Source organism: Etheostoma cragini, chromosome 4, assembly GCF_013103735.1.
Source record: "Etheostoma cragini isolate CJK2018 chromosome 4, CSU_Ecrag_1.0, whole genome shotgun sequence".
Lineage (NCBI taxonomy): Eukaryota > Metazoa > Chordata > Actinopteri > Perciformes > Percidae > Etheostoma > Etheostoma cragini.
The window spans coordinates 1,575,992-1,594,259 of NC_048410.1; the positions used below are offsets into that span (position 1 = coordinate 1,575,992).

Genomic DNA, 18,268 nt, shown 5'->3' on the forward strand with positions numbered 1-18,268 from the left:
GCTCCCTGCTGGTAAAGGCTGGTTACTACTAATAAAACCACCCTACGTTAATAATCTTCCACAAACACTGTATTATTTAACACTGTGGCTAATGCAGTGCATGCAAACCATTAAGGTCGTGGCTCAGATTGTGTGGATGGGGTCACACCTGGTATTTGGCAAATTCTAACCCTCCAATTCCAATTTGAAAGTATTTGGGAGTTAGAATAAGAGAGCCCGAAGATGTATTTCAGTGATGTAGTTTTGCCATTCCATAAAGATGTCGAGGCTGAGCTATCCTGATTTGTAGTTCTCCCCAGTAAGGTTCAAGCTCCAAAAAACACTGGATCCTACTTTGCCCAGAATGCAACTTCACACTGTTACTTTAGACCCTCCCCTTTCCTGCTACATGCCCATGTTGTTATAACTGCCATACTAACAACTCTGGGTTTATTGTATTGATTTGTAGTCGCAAATCTCAACCAAAGATAACCAATGTTGTTCTACAAGGTGCATTCCAGATAATGTAGGGTACATAAATAAGGATCTGACCCTCCTCTCCATCCCCCCCCCCGCCCCCCCCCCACGTCACACGGCTGAGCTGTGCTGTATTTGCTGTATCTGTGTGTCCATCAGTTCCCTCTCCATAGCATGGTGGGTTGACCTCAGCCTGACTTTTTTTTTTTTTTTTTTTTATACCTCTGTGTTTGCTTCTTTGAGTGTTAATTGATTGTTGTGTTGAGCACCTGCTATCTGTGATTTGTTTTGTGACAAAATGAGAAAATATCCACTCACAACACCTTAATAGGTAAAATTACTCAATCTTGAAAAAAATTTAAATTACTCAATCTTGAAATTTCATATATATAAATACCTTTTAAGGACTCGTCATGTTCTTTGGGCCTTGTTCCAAGATGTTGACATTCTGATTCTCAAATTTCCTGAAGCTGCACTGGATTCAGTTTCATATCTGACAGCTAAACATGTAATACTCTAGCAGTACAAGATCAATTGGCCTCATATACAGAATTAAGGTGAAGGTCCATCTGAATAGGCTTCTTATTTCATCTTTTATTTTTCTGGTCCACCGACATCTAACAGAGAGGAAAATCAATCCCAAAACACAAGCTGTTGTTCATTTGTAGGATGTTATATATTAAAAAAAGGTCAATAAATGGTCATGAGCTGTTGACAATGTTACCCAAAGTGAGGGAAATAGAAATAGAACCACATGTTTTTAGGTTTAACTTAATGAGAACGCAGAAACCAAAATGATCCATGAGTCCACGGGACATTGACGGCTAAGCTGCTCCACGCTAACAATGTAGCTTGCTGAGTGAAATTAGGCTCTATGTTAGCACTTAGCATACACTATGTTCTTTGATAATAAGGCTGGGTTCACTGATGGTTGAAGCTAACACATGCAGTAGAAGTAAGCCAAAAACGGTGTGCCGTGTGGACAGACATGTTGATTTGGCGTCACGCTGCCAAATGTGTAAAACCTACGAAAACACACCCAACTTTGCAAGTAGGACAACGACCTTTCTTGAGGGAAATTTTTAAATCAGTTTCAATAATCAAATGGTAAACTTCATGCAAATGATGCTACAGTTTAGCATATACCATATAATATCTCAAGTGACTGCATGTTCCAAAACTGATTGAATGAGTTAAGATACAAGTTTAAAAGCAGAGTCATCTTAACCCTCATGTTGTCCTCGGGTCAAATTGACCCGTTTTCCTATAGCAATGTTCTATTTAATTCCCCAAAACAACATGATTGATTCCAAACAACGCTCTTTGGCGAGTACAAATCTGGTCAAATCAAAGTGTTTTTGAAATAGTATTGAGTAAAAGTTGACATATTCCAGTCTGTGATTATCATCAATATCCATTCCTTTAATTTTAGTCTCAATAATTCCTAACTTCTGCTTTTCTAACTCAAATATTAGGTATGATTTCCTATAAATGAGGTTTATTGACTATCATTTCCAAAAATAACTGTCAAACTAAAGTTAATAAGTCAGTGTTACGTAGTGTTGAAAACGCCCAAAAAAGTGACAAACATTGAAAAAAAAACGTCAAAAGTGTTGTGAAAAAGGGACAAAAACGTAAGAAAAAGTTAAAAACATCGATACAAAGCGTCAACAAAAGTGTTGATTTTCAATTTTGACGAGATGACAACACAAGGGTTAAATGATCTGTAGCTAAATGTTATAAATCAATGACTGGCTAGCTAGCAGCTAATGCTACACCGCTGTCAATGCCAGTAGCGTTGGCGTATGGGAACTTTGTAAATCCCCAAAAATAATGAGGTTGCGTCGAATAGCATGAGCACATGGATCTTTTTGGTGTCTTTGTTCTCAAACTCAATAAGCATACTGACCAATAGGACCATTTGACAAACAAAATCTTAGTGTACTTAATTAGCACTTGGCTAAATCCAGCTAGCTAACCGCAAGGATGACAAATCAAAATGGCGGGAAAAGACACGTTTTAGAGCTCAGGGTTGGGGCTCATCCTCAACAATCAGGGTCAGGGCTGTGTGAAGATGCCGGCTTTTGTGCACAGAGATGGATATCGGAGGAAAATGTTGCTCATGTTTTAGTGGATACGTGCCGAGTCGTGTTTAACCGCCTGCTGATGTAAATATAGAAAGAGACTTTATTTTGTTTATAAGAGCCTGTGTAATTTAAAGGTGTACGTTTCTCTATGTTTTCAGAGTTTTGTGTTGTTGTTTTTTTTTTTTTTTCTTTCTTGAAAGACAATAAATTGGTTGTGCTAATGGTGGTTGATTTTTGTTTTTAACTTGTGTGTGTGTGTGTGAGTGAATGTTTTTCCTCCCGGCCTGGGTTCAGTTGGTTTAGCAATTACTTTTGCCCCAATAATTCAGGTCTTCCAGAGGTCGTTCCCATGGTAACACACACACACACACACACACACACACACCACCTCAGCTCTTTTCGGCTCATTCCTACGTTTACCCATTATATCAGCGCAACAGAGGATTCCTCCATGTTGTAGTTTTTCCCCATTAGCGTCTAATGCAAACTCACGTTGGAAAAGTCTTAATAAATCCAAAGTAAATCACAGTGTGATCCCTTCACTCTTAACGCGATACTTTGAAAAGTGGATATGTTGACACGTCGCGCGCAGCTTTTAACTAACAACTCTTAGTACAGCTGCACTTAACAGACATTCCAGGTCAGTAGGCTTTTTTCCACAGCAGACATTTTGACTTGTCGAAGTAGGAACAGCACAGGTGTTACTAACAGCACTAGCAATGGCGTCATATTCAAGTGATTATTCAATTGTCATAGTGACGGTGAGCCAGCATACACACTACCACGAAATAAAAGCAGCTAAATGGAATATCGCCTCCATTAATTTCATTGCTTGCACTTGTGCGGTTCCTACTGTGACAAATGAAAATAATCTGCTGTGAAAGAGGGACATTGTGCATGTTGTCTCACTGGAACTGGCTCGCCTTAATGGATCACCGCGGTGTTGTTAATAGTCACGCAGTCTGTGTTTTCCCCAGATACCAGTGCTGTCAGCGTGGTCTGGCTACACCAGCTATCTGTTCTGGGATGAGGGGAAAACTCTGGCTCGTTTGCATATCTTTAAATTAATCCCGGTCATCCTGGGCCGTGGTAAAATGCCCCCATAGGGGACCCAGCGAGAGGGGAGACATCCGGCTGTGAGAGACACGTCAGATGTCCGGCTTTAATCTACCAAAGGCCATCCTGGGCAACACTAGGCCTCAATTCTTAATTATTCATATCATTTAATGGTTATTCAGTATTCCACACAACGCTCTTTGGCAAGTACAAAATCTCTGCAAGTACAAATCTCTACATTCATTAATTTGGGGATGTAATATTCAATTTTATAGCATTTGAAAAAAACAAATTGAAGTGGTTTTTAAATAGTATTGAGTAAAAGTTGACATATTCCAGTCTGTGATTATCATCAACATCCATTCCTCTAATTTTAGTCTCAATAATTTTTGCTTTCCTAACTCAAACATTAGGTATAATTCCCAATAAATTAGGTTTATTGACCATATATTCCAAAACTAACTGTAAAACTAGTTCATTTTAATATGCCGTGTTGAAAATAATTTAAAAAAAAATGACTTAGAAAAAAAGTGATGGAAGGAAAAAGTTTAAAACATCGAGAAGTGTCGACAAAAGTGTTGATCTTCAATTTTGACAGGAAGACAACACAAGGGTTAAAATATTTAGGGTTGTTTTATTTCTTGAATAGCAGCTTGTTTTTAATGGTAGTCTATTAAATATCAAAAGGTGTCGGTGTAAGGAAATCAAAAAGGGAGATGAAGTCAGAGACAATGGGTGTTAGGAGACTGTTCAGGTGTGTGTGTGTGTGTGTGTGTGTGTGTGTGTGTAGGATGTCCAACAGCACAAATGCTCTCCTTCCTTCCTTCCTTCCTTCCTTCCTCCAGTTAAGGCCAAAGCACACAGACACAAACAGGAGGAAACTGGAGTGTCAAAAGAAGAAAAGTCACATGTTGGTAGTTTAATGGACACATGGACATGGACACACACACATGTTTATTATTTTATACATTTTAATGGAAATGTTTACTGACAACTGTTAAATAAATCTTCTTGCCACTCCCACTCAGGTGTAAAGGATCACTGTACAGTAAGCTTTTCACAGTATTTCTTACAGTATTTACAGCCTCCATCTCAGCAGTGCTAAGTACATTTACAAAGTCACATCTGCAAGCTACACGCTAGGTCTGTTTACACAGCGCTCAAAGCGTTTACAAAAAGTAAAGTTAGCATACAAAGGAAGAAAAAAAAATATTCAGGTATCTGTACAGTGTTTATTAAAATTAAGTTAGTATGTTCACACACAGAAATAGTGAATCTCAAACAAACTTCAATGCAAAGCATCCAAAGCTAACCATTTTGGAATGATTAGAAAACAAAAAATAGGTATGAAATGCAATGTTAGATTCACTCAATAAATACAATTTTAAAACTGCTATAACACACCGTTTAAGGCCGAACACAAAGAGTGAGATCTTTAAACGGCCGGCATGAACAGGAAATTCAGACCGTCACCTGGGAAACCGGAGGCTGCCACACAAACAGATCAGATGTGTTGTGTTGTCTTTAAGCAGGGACCGTGTTCAGTAACTGTTCAATGTCCACAGCAACTTGTCGTCTGGCTTATTTTCACCTTTCCACGTGTGTAATGTAACGAGACAATTGTCAACAAAGTCATCTTTGGAACGAGTAATGTAAAGAAATGTACATTACTCAAAGTATGGAAATGTTACTCTAAGGTGCTCTAAGGGAAGTCACGTGTTTTGACGCTACCATTTCTTTGTGCTTTGAGCACCTTTAAGCTTTAATACGTCTTGTCGTTTTCTTTCTATGGTCTGTAGAGCCACAACACAAATGTCCGGCTTGACTGTACGACACACACACACACACACACACACACACACACACACACACACACACACACACACACACACACACACACACACACACACACACACACACACACACACACACACACACACACACACACACACACACACACACACACACCATGACTTGAGATTTAGCCGGACAAAGCAATCCTAAAAGTGCTTTCTAGCTTTCTCTGGGCAACAGGTGTCAGACCATGTGATGCAATTAAAAGTTCCTGAAAAAGAAATTACGGGAACCTTGAGTTGAAATTTTTTCGTTGAAATCAATAACTTGAATGTTGTCGCTGTCCAGTGCTAGTTTGTGTTATTTACTGATAACATTAAAAAGAACACTTTACCCCCAAATGCAAAATACATGTTTTTCCACACAGCTGAAAACCGTATGACCGCGCTTGAGAACAAGCCTCTTGTCCACCAGGACGCTTCCTCGAGACTGGTGAGACTTTAAGGACGTCCTTTTTGGCTGAGCTGTAACGCTAGCTCAGATGAGCTAGCATTCTCAGTTAGCTAAAGTTACACCTCGGCGGAGGAGGACGAGCCTCTTGTCCATGAAGACACGTCCTTCTGTGCGTGATACGGTTGGCGGGTTGTAGTTCAGTAGCAAGAAAATAGTTCTTCCAGGAAACCGCTCACAACCACGTCTGTAGAGTATCTTGAGTAAGCGAGTCATGATTTCTGGAAAGAGACATTTCTGTTGACTTATGCAAATAGCTTGTGGTGCTTAAAGCACCAAACATATGAGGGCCATCTAGTCTAGTCCCATCATGTTGGAGAGAAGGCAGATACCTCTGGACTTACACCAACACAGGTCTAGACTGATAAATCACAGTTAAGAGGAAAAAGATGCATTTTTGATTTTGGGGCTAACTGTCCCTTTAACACCTCCGAGATGATTTTGATGCCGTACATCACAGTGGGTAAGACGACCAAATGGGCCAAACGACTAAAGTTTTCCAGGACAACCTCAATGGGCCTTCAACCCAACATTTAGCTCAAAGCCTTTATAACCTGCCCTAAATTTCTCTTCCTAAATCCCAAACTGTGTCATCCAATGACTTCCATCAGGGTCAGTGTGCGCTATAAAGTGAACAGAGTAATTCATTTAGTGCAAATGCCCTTTCTACCCCGGCTGAATTCCTACCAGGGTATTTAGGATTGTGCACTCAAGCAGCAAGCTCACTAATTTGGCCGTTTTCTGCAAATCTGCTAACTCGCTTACTCCACTATAAGTCACCTAAAACACGGGCCTCTTGATAATCCTCAAATGAAAAATGCACTTTGAGTGATTTCTACATACACTACACCTGTAGTGTATTAACCTTAGAGTGGTTAGAGAGGGTTAATGCCATGTTTAAAGACTACTGCACAGATTTAGCATTTCACTTCAATAACATTGGCGAACTCATCAACAAAGAAAAATGATCCGAATTGATGCAGCAGAACCAGAGGTACAGTGTATACTTTTTGTCATTTAAAGCATTTGTCTTCCTTGTCAAAACACAGCGCCTACATTACCCACAATGCAACTCGAACGCAACAGTCTGCGTGGAGATTCGGGTGTATTAGTAGCATCTAATGTAGCGTGGAGCCGCTAGCCGCCGGCCTCCAGCAGACATGAGTCAGGTAAGCTCACTTCCTTCTAACTACACTGCCAACACATTTCTTTTCAATTTTAAACTTGTAGTCCTCTGGGGTCTACAAAGGCTTTATACAACTCGTTTCCCATATACAGTAGTACTCCAACACCTGTAAACAGACTTTGGTGTTTATAACCAGTGAAGTTCTAGCATTTTTCCTTTTACAGGTGTGTGTGTGCGTGTGTGTGTGTGTGGTTTGTGTCTCTCTTTAACTACATTTCTGGAGTGTCAGATGCCATGCATTTCCATCCAAGTAATAGGTGATGCCATGACAACAACACAGTCCCAGATTACCCATTCGCACCTCTCTTTTTTTTTTTTTAAAGCTAGAGTTGATTCCCCCCCCCCAGATATAACTTGTGCAATGTCTGATTATTATTGACAAAATGTTAGCTCCAAATCTGGCATGTGAATGGATTACAGTGTGGGGCTGAGAGCAGTCTCTGAACAGGTGCTACTGCTTCAATCTCAAGCGAGATATGTAACCCAACCGTGGTGGGAGGAGATCAAAGATAGTAATGTGAGGAGGGAGCAGACACAGGAGGGCATACAGGAGGGAAGGATGGGGGGGTGGGGGGGTGACGGAGGTTGTGTTTTTCCAAGAGGTCCGGAAAGTTTAAGTGGAAAGTTTAACGGAGCGATTCGCTGCAACCATAAAAGTCAAGAAGGTGGAAAACAGTTTGAGGGCAGAGATGCACACAGAGTTTAGAGTGACGTTTACACAGGTGCCCTCTCTTTACCCAACACGTAGCTCGCCCTCCTGCTTCACATCCCTTCCCAGGTCAACACAAAGCAACACACACTGAGGAGATGTTTCACCTGAGATGTTAATGTCTTCACATACATGAATAAATAAATGCACATTTAGCTACTCTCTATCACTGATTGCTATAACACAATAGTGATGCAACCTTCAGCCAGTGTATGGAGAGCTTTTCCTTTTGCTGACCCACACACTCCGTGTCTGGTAGGTCCTTTCAGGGGAAAAGTCCACTAGCACACAGAACAGTTCGCTTTATACGTCTAATAGCAGCAGCAGCAGCTTGCTTGGAATAACTGACAGAGGCTCAAACTGCAACAACAGAAAAATATCAGCAAAATCAGAGGAGAGATGAACCGCCCGCAGTGTTTGATGCACAGTTGATCTCTGGGAAGTGCAGTGCAGAAATACTGCAACTACGAGCACTTGGCATCAAAAGATGGAGGAAAGAAAAAGGAGAGAGGGCGCACATATCAACGTCAAAGTGTTAAAATATCTGCAGAGGATGAATGGTGTCCACACAGACACACACACACACACAGAGGAATCACAGGTGAAATGCCTCTGTAGTCAGTTTCTAAACACAGAGAGTAGGACAACCTGTAAATGTCAGCATCAAACCTTCAACAGTCTTGTCCCTCTTTGGAACTTCATTTCCAGCGCTGTGAAACATTTTAGGCCAGAGTGACAGATATTAAAGCACGTCTGTGATCTCTACCCCTAAATGTAGGCTGCCGTGCTCACTATGCCGTGCTCAGTTGCTCTCAGAGGGAAAGAAACACGTTGGGTTTTTTATCAAGATAAATTAAGAACACTAACATACATGAGCATAAACACTCTCTCTCTCTCTCATTTACACACATACACACAACCCATGGAAGTTTTATCATTCTTGAGCCAGAGTTGTGATGAAAGAGTAAGACCAAGCAGTGGTCCATCAACAGCTGGCTCACAGAGAAGAGTTCCCACCCTACAGGACGTCACAGCATAAAACCTGTTCCACCCTCAATCCGGTCTTCTCTCAGCTGTCGCTCCTCCTCTCATTCTGGGATTTGCAGGGCCATAACTGCAGGTTTGGTCTTGAAGTACTGGTTGAAACGTAGCACAGCGTACCTGCAAATAAGAGGAGCATAAGATGGTGAGGGCACAGAAGGAGAAATCCAGCCTCAAGTTTGAGGGGGTAGGATCGCACCGCTACAGTGACTTACCCGAGGAAGTCAAAGTCAATGGAGGAGTATTTGGCCTGGATGAGCGCCCAGAAGCCCCAAAAGAAGTGAGAAGCCTTGAGAGAGAAACATCTGATATCAGTTGAAGTCCCGTAACATGAGCTACTGTGGGTGTTTGTGTGTTTTTGCCGACATATTCCTCCTCACCAGAGCGAACTTGTTGACCTGTACATAGAGTGTCTCCAGCTCCCGCGGGCTGACCTCCTCTGTTTTCATGGTGAAGAGTTTGTACGCCTGCAGGTACACTTTGAGCCAGTCCATCTGCATCTCCCGACTGGGGTACAGCCCGTAGTCCAGCTCCGCCATTCCTGACCACAAACAGTTACATAATAAGCTATATGGCCTGTATGCCTATAAAATTAAAAAGGTCCCATGTTACGCTCACTTTCCAGATCATGCTTGTATTTTAGGTATGTACTTGAACATGTTTACATGCCTTAATGTTCAAAGAATGTTTTTCTCATTATGTCTAAATGTTCCTCTTTTCACCCACTGTCTCAAACGCCCCACTCTTTAAGACAATGCCTAGTCTGCTCTGATTGGTCAGCGTTTCCAGCTCTTATGCATATTTAGTTGTTGAACCATCATTGCACCCAGAGAATGACTAACAGCACATTCTACCTTTATATATGATAGATAGATGTGACATCACAACTGTACGGACGTCTTGCTGGCTTGTTTAAAGGCACAGTTTCTGAAAACAGGTTGTTGGAAATTGAAATCCAAGGAAATTGGAATTTTACGACATGGGACCTTTAGCTCTAACACAAATCCCAACGTGGTTTGACAAACCTGCAAACTCATTGAAGTGGTTGCCGATGTCGAAGGCCTGATAGTTGTAGCTGGAGTATTCATAGTCTATAAAGCGAACATGACCTGAGAGACAACAAGAGGACATGGAAAAGGTTAAGTGTATAATGTTGCTGTGCAACGCATTTTTTACTCTACAGTCTTACGTGTGAAGCTGACGTCTGTTTTTGGAAGGGACAAAGAAAATCTCTCGCTCCGCCAGAACCAGAGGTGCCTACCCTCTTTGCTGTTGTGGATGATGTTCTTGCAGAGCAGGTCATTGTGGCAGAGCACCACAGGGGAGCCCAGAGTGGAGAGATGCTCCTTCATCCACACCATCTCCTGCTCCAGCACCGCCTTGCTGGGGACTTCCTGCTGGATTCTGAACAGGGTGCATAGAGACAGCAAGAGAGATGAGACAACAGTATAGTAGTAGTTTTACTATGCTGGCTGAAACACGCGGCTTTTCCTTGATTTGGGACCATCACAAAGTGGACATAAGTCTGAAGTTCAAACAGCTGACAGCAACATGCACAAACAGCACAGAGGCTCAGCAGGGCGCTGGCCTGCTGGCTCATGGGAGCTTAGTTACAGAGAAACAAGCTCTCAGTGGACAGTCACTATGGCTACACTGCTACGTCGCCTTTTGAAATGCATTTTAAGAACTGATTATAAACATTTAATTTGTGATTTCTTTCAGTCAGTTTGTGTTTATACGATGCTTGAAAAGGGCTTTTATGCATGAATGTCAGTATTTATTCAACTATTTGCCCTTTTCCCATCTCATGTGGGTGCACATGAAGCAAATTCACAGATCCAGCCTGTGTTCAGCCCTGGTCAGTTAATGCACATTCACCACTTCAGATCGTTGCGGCTTTAATCTGTGTCAGTCCGAAAGCCGTATAATTGGCAAGTGGAGAAAGGGTTAAGGCGTAGAGTTAATGTCTTAGCCAAACACAGTGGCGTGGTGAGCAGAGACCCCTGTGCTAACTGTAATGGGCTTATGGGGCCTAATCCACAGTTAGCCTGATAGCAAGGAGAGCGAGAGAGAGGCTAATGGCAAAAATATCCCACTGTTATCTGTACAAGGTTGCCAGTATTGTTTGTCATCTACTTCTGGAATGTAACACAGATCTCTGCCAATTCTTTGATAATGCCTGTTAACATCTGGACTTTTATACAGTCATTTTCAGACCACAGAGCCTGCTGTCCAGGACCTGGACCAGGACACACGAGCTGTCTGCGTAACCCAGGAAGAGAGTAAAGTGACCTGATACACTGAGCTGAGCAAACATCTGCTGGCCCACTGCATGCCTCAGACTCCCTAATCCAGTCGGATATTATTGTTACAGTTATATAAGCCACATGCTGGACTTAATCTAATTGCCACCAGAACAAAAAAAAGGTATCAGCTGAGACCGGGCAGCTGGCTAGGTTATGAAACAGTCCGCCTTGGTCGTCTCCACAGGTCCAGTGCCAAGATCCAAACCGAATCCTCTTAAGCCTAACTCCTGAAAACTGTTATTTCCTTCTTCACAAGAAATGAGACCGAGCCATTTTTCTATTGTTCGAGTGTGCCAAGCCGCATAAACATGATCCGCTGCAAAACCACGAGGTGGGGCACAGAGCAGAGAGTAGGGTAGCACTCTGACTAGTTGGGCTGCCCTGCTCTCCCTCATAAGAAAACAATGGGGGGGGGTAGTGCAACGCTACCAAGCCACGGCCGAGAGACGAGCATCAACGCGACGTGTAGTTAAATGTTTTGAGAGGGGCACGTCAGGCTACGACGTAGGGTCCAGATTAGACGCAGAGGGGTCTGTAGAAGTATAAAACGGCCTTTAGTTACACCACAATGGGGTAGCAAAGCAGTTCTGTGTAAATGTGTGTGCTATTTATTCAGTTTGTAAACTCCCACGATTTATGTTGTTGGTAACGTTAAACGGTCGGCCGTCAATTGAGAAGCAGCGAGGGAGTCTAAAATGTTTGTTCTGCTTGTTTAAAACAACGCAGGCGTTAGCCACCGTTAGCTCGATAACGCGTCATGAAACCCCTGAAAATGCTGCAAGGCCTCATCTCTAAAAAGACTACAAAGGGGAGGTAACCAAAGACATTAGGTGATTTACGGTAGACCATCAGTGACAAATGACCCGATAATCTTAAAAACATGGTCTCCAAATGTAAGCACTAGAGCAAATTTAAGACATTTTATGACCTTAATTTCACAAAAATTAATTTGACATTTCATGACTTTTTATAGATCCGCGGGACTAAAAAAAAACACACACACACACACACACACACACACACACACACACACACACACACACACACACACACACACACACACACACACACACACACACACACACACACACACACACACAGTTTGCAGCAACATATTAATAGATTGGCGAAAGCGGTCGTGGTGTAGTTGACTTTACACTTCCTCTGAGGCAGAGTTGCCCTGATGATTGACTGACAGGCTGAGGTTGTGAGGCGAGGCAAGAAAACTTTATTTCTACAGCACCTTTCAGCAAAAAGGCAATTCAATTACAGTCCTTTGCACTTCAGTTAGTTCTCCAAAATTGTAAATGTTGACAACAGGGCAGTCCTGATAAATGTAAATGTAAATGTGCTGTATTTATATAGCGCTTTTCCAGTCTTAACGACTGCTCAAAGCGCTTTTACATCTACAGGAAACATTCACCATTGACACACATTCATACACTGTGGCTGGGGCTGCCGTACAAGGTGCCACCTGCTCATCAGATAAACACTCACACACATTCACACTCCGATGCGCAGCACCGGGGGCAACTCGGGGTTCAGTGTCTTGCCCAACCGCTCTACCACTGAGCCACAGCCGCCCCTTAATAACTTTTGTTAAAGGCAAATCAGGCTGCGTTTGTGGAACCATTTGCATCATTATCAGTGTGTGAGCTACAAGTAGGAGCACCAACCAAGAACTACTGAGAAACCAGATCTCACCGGACGTTGGACGCTTGGTCGGTGAACTCTGTGGCCACAAGGGAGAAGTATTTTCGCATCTTGAGCCAGAGGTTGGGTTTGGGGACGCAGCCATTGTGTGCATGGATGGAATGGATACGAGCCATCTCCCTGGATATCAGTCTGAGAGGCGACAGAGAAACACAGGTTACCATCGTGACTCGATTCCAACATGAACCAGTACATTGACTGTTGTGTATTAGTCTCCAGTTGTAAAGAAGTTCAGATTTCCCGGAAAGAGTCAACGGAATACATTATGAAGCACTGAGCTGATGTAGTTGAAAAGCCAACACCAATGACAATGTGTGTTACCAGATTAAGTATTAGTATTTTATTACTGTAGTAACATGAGCAACACCTCTGCTTCCAAACCAGTCTTTTGAATTGGCCTAAGATCGGTTGCTTTTGTAATGTTGATTATCTGCCAACTATCATTTGCATGTGACTCACATGTTTTTGCTTCGTTTACCTCTTTCCTATGCGACGTTGAAGCATTTCTGCATTGTAAAGTAGTTTGTGTCTACATGTAAAATTAAGAAAGATAAATCCTAAGTGGTCCTATGAATGTACCGTGTCCTGACCTGAGCAAGGAAGGATCTCTGACATCCTGCGTCCCGAGTGCGTCCCCCTGCATGAACTCATAGCAGATGCCGTTCTGAAAGCTGCAGTAGAGGCGAGGAGCACATCCATTAGCATGTAGCACCTAGAAGACAGACACACAACGTAAGAATTAGATTAGAGACACTATTTTGGAAGCATTTAAATTTACTCTTTGACTCGTTTTCTTTAACGCTACCTGAAAGCTTTTGAGCTCATTGTCTCGGTCCACAAACAGCTCCGTCTTGTTGCCGTATACTCGCACCAGGACCACGTCTTCTGGACTGTCCTCCACGTAGCAGCCCACCAGCTTGTTGGTGGTTCCATCAGTGAAGAGCTGGAAGAGGAAGACAATGAATCATCACAGAGGTCCAGAGGAATACCCCCAACCTCTGACTGTGTAGCACAATGGTGGCTTCCAAACAAAATCTTAAATTCCACCGGCTTCTCTAAAGCTACCAGTTGCCTTCAGGTCCGGACCATAAGTGCAGGCTCCATGAACATCTGACCTACAGTACCTGGGGGAAATATATCATGCAGCAGAATTCTCTCCTGAGTCACTGTCACATGTGCCTTCAGACCACGGATAGTTACATGTTTTTAAATGTAATCCAAAATGTAAATCTCAGTCATTTGAAGAAAAAAAATATATATATATAAACAATTAATGTTGTTAATGATGTTTTATGAACATCCTTATAATGCAGTTGGTTTCCAATAAATTCATTAAGGGGTGCACGATTCAGAAAATGTCACAATTTGATTCCAAAAACAATTTTCAATTCAAAAACAATTCTCAATTTAAAAAAATTATTTATAGTATGTACATGTAGTTACTTTTCCTATGTGATAATTTAAACGCAATAAAAAAAAGAATCGATTTTTTGAACTCAAACTCGGAAATCGAACTTGAACCAATTCATAGATGTATAAAAACATTACTGAAAACAAGACCTTCACACCACGGAGCATAAAGTCCTGTCAGAAATCTGCCGATAAAAACATAATTTAGCAGAGTCACTAATTACTCTGAGGGGACCTGAAACAATTACAAATTATCAAAGCTGCCAACAACATGTAATCACATGTAATTTGGTGGGAAGTGGTCAAATTGACGTCACAGGGAGATTGACAAGAGACATTACCCGTATATCTTGTCATGCCAAAAGCAAGCTAAGAATATAAAATGTAGAACTGTTAGATGTAGACCTCTTGTCGACGTTTGTATGCTGATGACATTTAAGAGATACTATTCAGTAGGCGTTTATGGTACATTTTTTGTGACTATACTGTACAATGTAAAAGGATGAACCGGTGATTGCACCAAATGCTGAACTTTAACGGTGTTTTTGATGTGCACAGGTCTAGGCATCTAACCACACCTTCCCACAGACCAAAGCCAGGACTACTTGACTCATCTGTGCGGTAGTGTTGGTCTTGCATCAGTGAGTTAACAAGTTAAGTCAAACGCCTCTTCTAAAATGAAGAGTAAGCAAATAGGCTTTTGTGTCTAAAGCTGGGCCTTTACATATCTGAGTGACATCGCTCCAGTGAAAAACTGCGGGCCAGTCCAGCCCACTACAGCGAATACAATAACAACATACACACTGCCTGCATCTCCCCCGTTCCAGACGCTCACTCACACATATCTGGCATTCCACACGTGGCTGACCACAAAGATGGGCACGCGGGCATCCCTGTTATGACCATACATCCACAAGCATACATGCCTTTGCTAGAACATGACTGATCCCTTCCACCTGCCACACAATACACCGCTAAGACCGGCGATCAACTCATCGACAGACAGCGATAAGCTTGGACCCAGACAGAGGTAAGCATGCCGCCATAAGTCACATGACGCTTTAGTTATTTTTTTTTCCATGAATGAGTCTACATTCTGTGGTCTGACTGCAAGAAGTCTGAGGCGGCCTTTCTTTGATAGAAATGGATCTTCAGCATGAGAAAGTTGTAAGAGGAGACTGTTGCTCTGTTGCTGTTGGCACACTTGGCTGTTTTTCCACAACTCAGTGTGTGTGTGTGTGTGTGTGTGTGTGTGTGTGTGTGTGTGTGTGTGTTGTTTGGAAACGGGCCGTGTGTATTTACAGTAAAGGTCTTCCTGTCCAGGTGGCGAGGCTTATCAGATGTTTCTGTCAACAGTGCTGCCCTGCTGCTCTCCACCACATTCAAGGCTTCCCACTCTCATCAAAACAATGGTCCCGCAGCTCGGAGAACATCCTTCCCCAACTCCAACAACTCCACTTTTACATTCATCACTAACTCTCCTCACTCCATGTTCTGAAGTATTGCCAAAAACCCTGATTTTTTTGTGCTGTTCAACGAGAAATTCTCCACATGCTGGCCTGTAGAGGTCAACGCCGTCACATCCTCAGCTGCAGGTGTGTGTGAATGGGTGGGAAATCCGCTCCAGAGGGATTATCAGCAGGATGTAAAGAAATAGGTGGCGTGGGCACACAGATAGCTCAGTTGGTCGAGCGGGCGCCCATATTTAGAGCTTTACTCCTTGACGTGTCCAACCCGGTGCTTTGCTGCATGCAATTCCCCCTCTCTCGCTCCCCTTTCAGATGTTCAGCTGTCCCTTCTAATAAAAGGCCTAAAATACCCCAAAAATAATCATAAAAATAGGTGGCGTAACTGTATCCAAACTGTGCCACTGGTGAGTAATAGCAGGAAATCGTGCGATCGGGTCCACTGCCAGAACTAATCCGGACACTTTGACATGGCCACGACACAACAGCCATTTTAAAAAGTGGAATTTTCTTTTCCCTGATAAGCTGTGTCTCCAAAATGGATGGCTCAACAACACACAGGTGTGCTTGTTTGTGGTGACGATGAAGCATATTGCACACAGTCGCACAGTGGCTAAAACTCAAAATGTATACCATAATGGATTAAGCCTAACACTGTATGTGATGCATAATAATTCGTCTGTTGCAAGAAACTTCACAAAAAACACAAAATGTGACCTTGTTATCGCTCTGCCTCTCCTCCACTTTGATATTTTGCACTAATTTCCATAAGCTGCAGTGATGTGTGTGATGTGCACATGGCATGTGCGACTCATGCCACAAAGAATACCTCTGTGTCATTGGCTGCTATGGGCGTAAAAAGGGAAAGAAACTAATGGTGTGGCCCCCATCCTCAACCCTATCAAGAACCTTTGGAGCATCCTCAATCAAAAAACACCTATGAGGGTGGAAGGCAGTTTGCATCAAAACAGCAGCTCTGGGAGACTTTTCTGACTTCCTGCAAAGAAATTAGAGCAGAAGTTCTCCATAAACCCACAAGTTCAATGGATGCAAGAATTGTTATGGTGATGTTGAAGAAGGAGTCTTATGTTAATATGTAACTTGCCCTGTTTAAGCAACACTAGAGTACTTTTACAGTGTTTATAATAATGTTTCCAAAACTGTTGCAGTGGTTCATGAACTAGTAACAGGGTGAACGGCACTTCTGCATTCGCTTTGCGGCTCTCTACTAGGGGTGGGGGGTGGGGGGTGGACACAATATAGGACCGTATCGAGATATTTTCTGTGGCAATACTGTGTCAACACACAGAAGCCAAGTATGGATCTATTAATACATATGCGTTGGTCATTGTGTCTGCTTCACAATCCCCTTTTGCAACAATAAAATTAAAAGGGAGATGAACAAACAGAGAAATGTAGCTTTTTAGATGAAACAGAAGTTGCCAAAGTTTTTTAATAAATAATAAAATAGCAATAGGTTTAAAAACGCAATTACATATCGTATTGTGACCTAAGTATCGTGATGATTTCGTATCATGAGGCCTCTGGTGATTCCTACTCTCTGCCGGCTATAACGGCACTATGCAAGTTTGCCAGATTGGGGGGGGGGGGATCTGTAGTTCCAACGAGACATAATGGACGAGTCCACTTCCAACCTGCAGGGGGACCGACGCGGGGAAAGTTGTATCGTAGTGTTGCTTTAAGATGTGTTTGAAATAGTTTGTTTGAATCAGTAATTTTGACCTCTTAATGCTGCAAAAAAAGTTTAAAAAGATACAGTTTTCATGGTTTCTTTAATGAAATTCGACGTACACCCTAAAGGTTGGTGACTTCAAAACTATACTGACTGTCATTTGCATCAAATATTTAGGAAAATCAATGCAAAATATAATTTGCATATATTATATAATAAGTTGGAAAAAACCTCATTAGAAAACTGCTTTTTATAATGTTTTCTTCTTTTTTTATTGGTGCCTTTAATATTCAATTAAATGTGGAATATTTTCCATAACAGGATGTTGGAAACAAATTAATATTTCTTTCGTTTTAATCTCAAAAAACAACTTCCTTGATTTTTAGCAGAATACCAAAAGCAGCACAAATGCAGAACTGAGCACACTTTAATATCTGTTTAATTAAAGCAAGTAATTAACATTATCAGATATATTATCCTCACATATTTTCCTCATACTTTTACACATATAGCTACACATTTAGACACTGGTGGCGCACATTTGTTGTTTGTTTGGTCAGAAATTGACGCGTGGCATCTGTGTAACTGCGTGTCTTGGTAATGAGAATTTAATCAATGAATTTCTTGTTGTCCAAGAGTTTCAAACTTAAATTGGATACGACAATCCGTTTATTTAAAGTAAACAAAAGTAATCAAACATAATAACTGGTCTTCTTTTAATCTTTATCCGACACTTAACCACGGTCAAAAGGCTGTCACCTTGCTGTGCGCAACACAGCTGAACCAATTAGAACACATTTAAATAAACTTTTTACACACTCAGCATCCCACGCTGGTCACC

General features: G+C 42.0%; 1 protein-coding gene and 1 long non-coding RNA gene across 2 annotated transcripts in view; both read right to left on the minus strand.

Moving 5' to 3' along the window:
• Positions 1 to 4,559: 4,559 nt before the first annotated feature.
• On the minus strand, positions 4,560 to 5,431 carry LOC117944069. The gene is made up of 2 exons (XR_004656490.1): positions 5,353 to 5,431; positions 4,560 to 5,289 (listed from the first exon to the last, which is right to left on the minus strand). It is a non-coding gene; the product is annotated as an uncharacterized LOC117944069 (long non-coding RNA).
• A 1,999-nt stretch (positions 5,432 to 7,430) lies between these two features.
• The window catches only part of etnk2 (ethanolamine kinase 2), a 13,224-nt gene continuing 2,386 nt past the window's right edge, over positions 7,431 to 18,268 (minus strand). The window contains exons 2-9 of the mRNA XM_034869913.1: positions 13,664 to 13,801; positions 13,449 to 13,570; positions 12,850 to 12,990; positions 10,101 to 10,243; positions 9,865 to 9,948; positions 9,220 to 9,380; positions 9,055 to 9,128; positions 7,431 to 8,959 (exon numbers count right to left, since the gene is read on the minus strand). Coding sequence (XP_034725804.1) covers positions 8,887 to 8,959; positions 9,055 to 9,128; positions 9,220 to 9,380; positions 9,865 to 9,948; positions 10,101 to 10,243; positions 12,850 to 12,990; positions 13,449 to 13,570; positions 13,664 to 13,801 — 936 coding nt within the window. The 3' untranslated portion in view covers positions 7,431 to 8,886. The remainder of the gene's footprint in view (positions 8,960 to 9,054; positions 9,129 to 9,219; positions 9,381 to 9,864; positions 9,949 to 10,100; positions 10,244 to 12,849; positions 12,991 to 13,448; positions 13,571 to 13,663; positions 13,802 to 18,268) is intronic.